The 7,343-nt window shown below is 52.3% G+C and overlaps 1 protein-coding gene across 3 annotated transcripts; it reads left to right on the top strand.

Moving 5' to 3' along the window:
• Nucleotides 1-490: 490 nt before the first annotated feature.
• On the top strand, nt 491-6,652 carry PPP1R3B (protein phosphatase 1 regulatory subunit 3B). 3 transcript variants are annotated; one of them, XM_074541124.1, is made up of 2 exons: nt 491-598; nt 3,461-6,652. In XM_074541124.1, exons 1-2 carry the CDS (start codon nt 585-587, stop codon nt 4,350-4,352), a joined length of 906 nt encoding a protein of 301 aa, XP_074397225.1. In that variant the 5' UTR covers nt 491-584; the 3' UTR covers nt 4,353-6,652. The 3 variants fall into 3 exon arrangements, with proteins under 3 accessions (XP_074397225.1, XP_074397227.1, XP_074397226.1); XM_074541126.1 differs by lacking the exon at nt 491-598 and adding an exon at nt 621-1,089; XM_074541125.1 differs by lacking the exon at nt 491-598 and adding an exon at nt 1,020-1,131.
• The last annotated feature ends 691 nt before the right edge of the window (nt 6,653-7,343 follow it).

Genomic DNA, 7,343 nt, shown 5'->3' with positions numbered 1-7,343 from the left:
CTTCACAGAAAAAAGGTGATTAGACATTGGAATGGGCTGCCCAGGGAGCTGGTGGAGTCACCCTTCCCGAGGTGTTTAAGGAAATACTGGACCTAGTATTTAGTCCTGCGGTTTAGTCGACATTCTGGTGTTCGATCATAGGTTGGACTCAATCATCTCAGAGGTCTTTTCCAGCCAAACTGATTCTGTGATTCTGCACACGCAGGGACAGCAACCTGGCGCAGGAACCAAGGGACAGTGAGGGACTGAGGGCAGCGGACGCCGGACACAGAGCTTGTCACTTTACCACAAGGAGCTTGCCGTGCCGCGGGGGGAGCATCGGGGCTCGGCTCGGCGAGCTCCCCCTGCCCGGCAGCCCTGCCGCGGCCCCGGGAGCTCCCCCGACGGGCAGGCAGCCATCCCTGCGCGGCCCCTCAGGGCCCGCCGCGGCCCCGCCCACCGGCTCGGCCCCGCCCCCTCGCGTGCCGGGCTCTTGCTCTCGGAGCGCGCTGATTGGCTGCCGCCCAGTGGGGCGGGGCCGGGCGCCCTTAAGAGGCCGTCGCGCTGGCGGGCGCGGCGCTTGGCGGTGGTGTCGGAGTGGCTCCATGCACTGCACCAGGTACGGGCGCACCGCCACTCCCCCCGGCGCTGCTCTGCCCCTCATCCGCCCCTCTGCCTTCCCCGCCTGCTCGGCTCTGCAGCCTCCTCGTGTGTGCGGGAGCGGCTCTGGCGCTCCCCGCCGCGGCGCTGCTGCTCCGGGAGGAAAGCGGAATCCTACGGCTTGGCTCCTGCAGCTCCCCGGCTGAGGCGGGAGCGGAGCCCCGGGGCTGCCCCTCCGCGGGGCTCCGCTGCTGCTGCTGCCGCCTCTCCCGGCTCTGGGCGGCTTGGCTTGGCTGCTGTCGCGGAGGGGGCGGGCTGTAGCGAGGGAGCGCCGCCGGGCAGACGCCTGCGGGAAGCGGGCTGTGCCCCGGGGGTGGTCCGGCCCCACGGATCGGGGAGGAGGAAGGGGTGCGGAGCCACCGAGCGCTGCTTCGGCCCTGCCACGGCTGCGAACTTTGGCTCTGCAAGTGCTGCACGGCCAGCCCTGGGCGAGGGCTCACCTGTCCCCAGGTAGCAGGTGGGAGGCAATCGGAGGGGCTCGATAAGGGAGGTGTAAGTAATTCCTTGGCTCTGGCTTAATTCTCCTTCGTAGAACGGCAGGAGGGAGGAATGAGTAGTGACAGATATTCTTCTCTGGAGAGGGTAAAACTACAGGAAGAAGTCTCGGGCACAGTCAAGTTTGCTCTCCTTTTGATGGGCTATGGAAAGGATTTGGTCCCTGTACCTGCATTGGGCTCCCTGCCTGCACTTTTTGCTTCCTGGAGCTTTATTTCCTGAAAAATTTCCAGCTCTCAAAACTATATTCCTGTGCCCACCTCCAAAGCATCTGGAGTTCAAGACAAGCCTCCTCAGCCCCAAAGGGGAAACCTGCGTCTGGCTGAGAGCTGGGCACTAGTAGACTCTCCAGAGCAGAAGAAGTTGTCTGGATTATCAAATGAACTCGGAGTTCATTCCAGCTCCTACAAATGTGCTTCATAAAAGCATAGGGCTCATGCTCATAGTTGGTTATGACAGGCTCTTACTATAGTTTTTGGCTTGGAAAAAAGCTCCAGGTTATGCAGCTGGGCATTCTTTGCCTCGTCATTCTAAAACTGTGAATAACCAAGGCTTCCTAAGAAGCCTGGCTTCTCAGAAGTTACAGGAATTCAGCTGAATAAATTTCCCTGGGAAAAGGTGCAATGCAGATGAAACTGACCCAAGAGAAGGATTGGGAGCTGCATTAATTTCAAGGAGGAAATGACCTATATAAAGCATGTGTGAACAAAAACTTGGCAAAACCAGGTAGAGATGAGCAGAGTAGGGCTAGCAGACAGGTGGATCTGAGGTGTCTGTTTTGTGCAGCTGAAAGGAGGCACTGCAGAAGGAGTTGGCTGGTGGGTGTGTTGGGATGCAAGCTTTGGCACATGTGCTCTGAATAAACAGATACCCTTGCTGAGTGGATGCTGTGAAAGCTTGCTCAGAGCTGCGGTGTTGGTGTTACAGGGTGGGGACTTAAAGCACTGAATTGGAGAGTGTGGCTCTTCTTTTTCTTGGCACGGGAGCAGCAATCAAGTACTAGAGCTGGCTGTGCGTGGCTTTGGCAGCCAGAACTCTGCTGCATCACAAGGCCAGTGGTCACTGCTACTGTTGCTGCCTCATCCCTCTCTGTGTGGTGGGAGCAGCTTTGGAACCTGGCCTGCTGCCAAGCGGGAATTTTATTAAAGGAATACTCTGTGTTTAAAGTCAACTCTAATACAGTTGACTTAAGGGGGATGTGTGTGATAAATTCATCCAGCAGTTTATCCAGAGCCCGGCCAAAGAGAGAGTCTGCCAAAAACATCCATCAGAATGTCAGTGTAAGGGCAGGAGCGATGGATGCAGTGTTCTGGGAGCTGCCTGGCTGCAGAGGCATCTCCAGGGTACGTCTGGCAAAGTGCCCTTCTGTGGGTGCATGGGGGGAGAGAGAGAGAGAGGGTGCTGCCTCCCTGGAGGGAGAGGCTGGGTGCTGGGGGGGAGGCTCTAGTGGAGGGGCACATGGCCTGTGCCTTCTGGGAGAAGGAATTGCTTCCAAAGCTTTGGTGAGCCTCGAGTAGGTGAGTTGTGTTTGGCAGAGCCCTGTGGCTGTATGGATGTTTCCCAGGGGTTTAGCACAATCCCCGTGGAGGCTTGAGGTGCAGACTCTGTGCTGGAGGTAAAACTGGCTGATGTGCCTTCTGAGCTGATGTTATTTTAAAATGGATAGAGGGAAGAAAGCTCCAGAGCAGTGTTGGCCAAGCCTGTGCCCTGCTGCTGTTCAGACTGTTGCTATCTTTGCAACACTACTTGGAGGCACTTTGGATGGAGCAGTTCTGGGGGACAGTGTTGAGCAGAGTGTGTAGCTCAGCTGAAATGAGTGCTTTTGGCTGACATCTGGGGTTTTATGAGAGGTGAAGTCAGTTGTGACAAACTGAATTCCTACTCGTACAAAAGCTTGTGAAGCCCTGGAGAGAATCTCTCCCGAAGGGAGGCAAGCACAGCAGGAGTAGTGCTGAAATTCGATAATCTGGGGATTTTGTGAGCATTGGCAGGACTGAACCACGGGCTTTGCTTTGGGTTTTAAATGCTCTGGAGCCTGCTATTGCTAGCCTAGTAGGACAGTGCCTGTGTGTGTGCCTTCAAAGGGTGACTTTGTCCCTGTAGCAGTTGGAAGAGCTGTTCAAGGGCACAACAGGCTCTGGTCCTGCCACTTCTGTAGTGTTTTTGTCACAGTGTCGGTCAATCACACCATGCAGATACTTGCCTTTAATTAAGAAGCAAGCTTATTTGGGATGGCTTGGGGGAGGAAGTGATATATCAACTGTCCGACAAAATTTGTATTAAAGTGCTTTTCTGGCATCAACTGACCCTTCTTCTCATCTTCCAGAGTGTTAGACTATTTCCCTCACAAGCAAGCAATGGCTGTGGACGTGGCCATGCAGCTGTACCTGTGCTCCTCACCCTTGCGCAGAGAGAAGTGCGCCTGCAAAATTGCTCCAAAGGCCAGCAAGCCGCTGCGGCCCTGCATCCAGCTGAGCAGCAAGGCTGCCCTGAAGGGCACAGGAGAGACAGCAAACTCCTTCCCACACAGCAAGGCGAAGAAGAGGGTGTCCTTTGCAGATAGCAGAGGCTTCGCTCTGACCATGGTGAAGGTGTTCTCGGAGTTTGAGGATCCGCTAGATATTCCTTTCAACATCACAGAGCTGATAGACAACATTGTGGGCCTGACAACCGTGGAGAAGGACAGCTTCGTCCTGGATTTTGTTCAGCCCTCCGTGGACTACCTGGACTTCAGAAACCGCCTCCAGGCAGATTGTGTCTGTCTGGAAAACTGCATGCTAAAGGAGAAATCTATTGTGGGAACGGTGAAGGTGAAGAACCTCGCTTTTGAGAAGACAGTGAAGATCCGGATGACATTTGACACGTGGAAAAGCTTTGTAGATCACCCGTGCCAGTATGTCAAGGATACGTACGGAGGGTCGGACCAGGACACGTTTTCCTTTGACATCAGCTTGCCTGAGGGGATTCAGTCGCACGAAAGAGTTGAGTTTGCCATTTCCTTTGAGTGCGATGGGAAGGTGTACTGGGACAACAACAGGGGCACAAATTACAGGGTCATCCGGTCAGAACTGAAGTCTGCCCAGGAAGCTGTCCGTCCCCCACAGGCTCCTGACTTCGGCAGTGCATTTGACCGGTTTGGGAGCCCTCGGTGCTCCTATGGCCTCTTTCCTGAGTGGCCCAGTTATTCAGGCTACGAGAAGCTCGGGCCCTACTACTGACCCGAGGACAAAGGCCAGGCTGACTGACTGCTGCTGGTGTGTCTGCAGGCCTTGGGGCTGGCCTGAACACAGGTGTATGAATAGGTGGAAGAAGTATGGCTCTGTGTAGGTTAGCATAAGCCTCCCAGCAAAACCAGATGTGCGGTGCTCTGCTGGCGGGGGACTTATAGTCAGAGCAGCAAATCTGGCTCTCCAGATGATCAGAGGACCAAGGACTGCTCATGTCTCTTCAGCACTTCTTCTTCCTCTTCAGTAAAGATGCTAGTGTCCAGGGAAACACTACCGTGCTTATATTTTCTGTTCAAGCTGTGTAGTGGTGGCTGCTTTGTACTGCCTGTCTAGTATTAAAAGGCTCTTTCAAAATATATCCTTTTATTACATTGTTAGTGGGCTCTACTACAGCTGCTGGGTTCTCTTTGCAAAGCCAGCCTGTGCCTGTCAGGAAATAGTGTGGTTGGATTGCTGGGAATGGAGTCCTCTCTTTGCACATATCCTTGTAGTGAGGCCCATCCTACTGGAGGCAGAAAGCATGTTTTGGAAGTGAAAATGCAATGTGATGACAAGAAGTGTAGCCCTACAGCCTGCCCTATTAGGAGATGTGCCTGTGGCAGAGGATCTGATATGCGTAGTCACTGGTTGTTATATCAGATGATCTTGAAAATCTCTCATACCGTTGGTGTTACCAAAAATAGAGATTAGCTGTGGCTGTGTGGTGCTTGTGACACAGGAAGGTGACTGTTGGGTACCTACTGTGTCATGGAAGTGCCTTGGATGAGAAAGGGGTGGTATGTGCAATCCCAGCAACACTTTGGGATGAGCAGGCTTTGGAGCTGGTGTTGCTTTTAAGATCTGGTAATGGTGTATTACTCTGTGCCATGGACTGCTTGGCAGATACAGGCACAGCACTGCTCATATGTCAGGGTGCTGTGGCTGTCCTGGATAAACGTGCTGGGCTTCCCTCTCTGCTGAAGCAGTATCTGCCAGTTTAACCTGCAAATGCCCAGACTTTGCATTGCTGGCCATAAAAAGTGGCTCACCCCAGCTATGCAAAGAACTAGCCATGAGGAGAGTGAGATATGTGGGGTTATCCTGGCAGCACCCCTGCATGTGAGACAAATCACAGATGTGAGCCATCTCTGTCATTAAAGAGGTGGCTTGGCTTCTGGCTGTGTGTTGGGCTGGTGAGCTCAGCAGTGCCAAGCAGCCTCACAGAGCTTCTTGGGTGCTAACCTAGCAGAATAACTTAATCCTTCAGCTCAGAGAGAGAGTGCTGAAGAGTCTTACAAATAAAGGTCAAGGAAATGCTGCTTTTTCTAGTGCATAAGCTTTACATAATTTTGGGTGCCTCTAGTAGCCTGTGGATGTGCTGGAGAGAAGCAACAGGCTAGACTACTTAACTTTGTTAACATAGCTTTTAATTCTGGAGACTACTGTACAAATACCTAGAAGCTGTTTTACTCTAACCTAGAAGGGATGTTGGGATCACTGTTGGATATCAAAAGGGACAGGAGCTTGCAGGAAGAATAGCTGGCCTTCAACTGCTGCTTTTTGAAAATACAGAATCAGTATGTGTCCTCAGTGTGCCTGATCACTTAGCTGAGGTGGTGAATCTCCTTGCTAGCCTAGAACTCATCAGGTTTGGTTCCTCTGTTCAAACAGCTCCCCAAGTCAGCCCTTAGAGCCTGCATCTCATCTCTCTGGAGGGGACTGTTGCCTAGCTTGGCTTGGTTTTAAACTTGAGGCAAGTTTGTGTGACACTGATAGTTTTTATTTATTTAGTGTATGGTGTTGATGTTGTAAGACACTTGGCTGTAGAAAAGTCATGTTCTCCTGGCACCTTCTTGTGCCCATGGAGAGCTGTTTGTGAGCCTGAACAAGGCATGTGGGTCTGGGGTGCTGTGGATGGTGGTGTCCCCTCATGGGCTTGTTTTCAGGCTGTGCCTTGGGTGTGCTTAGGGAGGAACATGGAAGATAAGCTAGAAGAGCAGTGCCATAAGTAAAAGCTAGGTTGGGAACTGACTATCTGATCAATAGCAGTTTAAAAATGCTACTTGTGGCCTTTCCCCTTTTCCCTTTTTCCATTGCCAATGTGAACATAGAAGTGAGGAGGTTGCTCTCCTTGCTCTATGCCTGGAAGTGCCTTGTAGGATGTTTTGCATGTTTGTTTTTAAAAGATATTTTTGTACACAACATTCAAGTGGAAAATGCACTTTATAATTGCCATGTAATGACTCTTTTAAAAATATGGCTGTTTTTATCTGATTGTTAAAATAAAGGTGGAACAAAATCTTGGCTGTGTACCTTATTTAAGCACCCATGGGGCTGGGGAGGCAGTTTGGACACGGGTCCAGCTTCCTGCAAGTGGCCATTGGCAGGGAGGAGCGCACATCCACCCTGAATTCTACAGGAAAGAGCTGCCTATTCCTGCTGCCTTCCTGCCAACACGAATGCTTCCCTTACCTCTGCAGCCCTGGGATGGGAGGAGCCCTAAGCCTTCTCTCTGCTCCCAGGTTTCCCCACTAATCACTGTGGTCCCGATGTGCTCTTCACTCTTCCCCTGCTTGCAGTGCCAGGAACAGCATTTTCGGGTTTCTCTACTTTTGTTTTGAGTCAATCTCCCTCTTCTCCCCTTCCCCCACCTCGGCTTGATCTGGGATCAGGGCTTTGCTCTGTGTGCTGGGCTCTGATGGATGCTGGGAGAGGTGTTGCAGAAGGGGGGCAGGCTCTTTTCTAATACCAGGATCAAGTGAAAGTTAGCCCTTCCTTATGTCTGAGTCATTATCCCTGTTGTCACTACAATAAGAAGCACGAGGAGCAATCGTGCTCCTTTGCAGAAAGGGAACAGCTGGTGTAAATGCCAGCCAGGGCCAGCTTTGGCATTCGGCCTGGCTCTCACCACAAAGACTGAGCCTCGGTGATGCTCTGAAGGTGTTGTATTTCAATCGGCTCCTGAGCTGGGTGGGATTTGCTGCTTGCAGATAAGGTAAGATG

This window comes from Zonotrichia albicollis, chromosome 5 (genome assembly GCF_047830755.1).
Source record: "Zonotrichia albicollis isolate bZonAlb1 chromosome 5, bZonAlb1.hap1, whole genome shotgun sequence".
In the NCBI taxonomy this organism is placed as follows: domain Eukaryota; kingdom Metazoa; phylum Chordata; class Aves; order Passeriformes; family Passerellidae; genus Zonotrichia; species Zonotrichia albicollis.
Note: the sequence above shows the minus strand (reverse complement) of the source record. Positions and strands in the feature narration are given on the sequence as shown.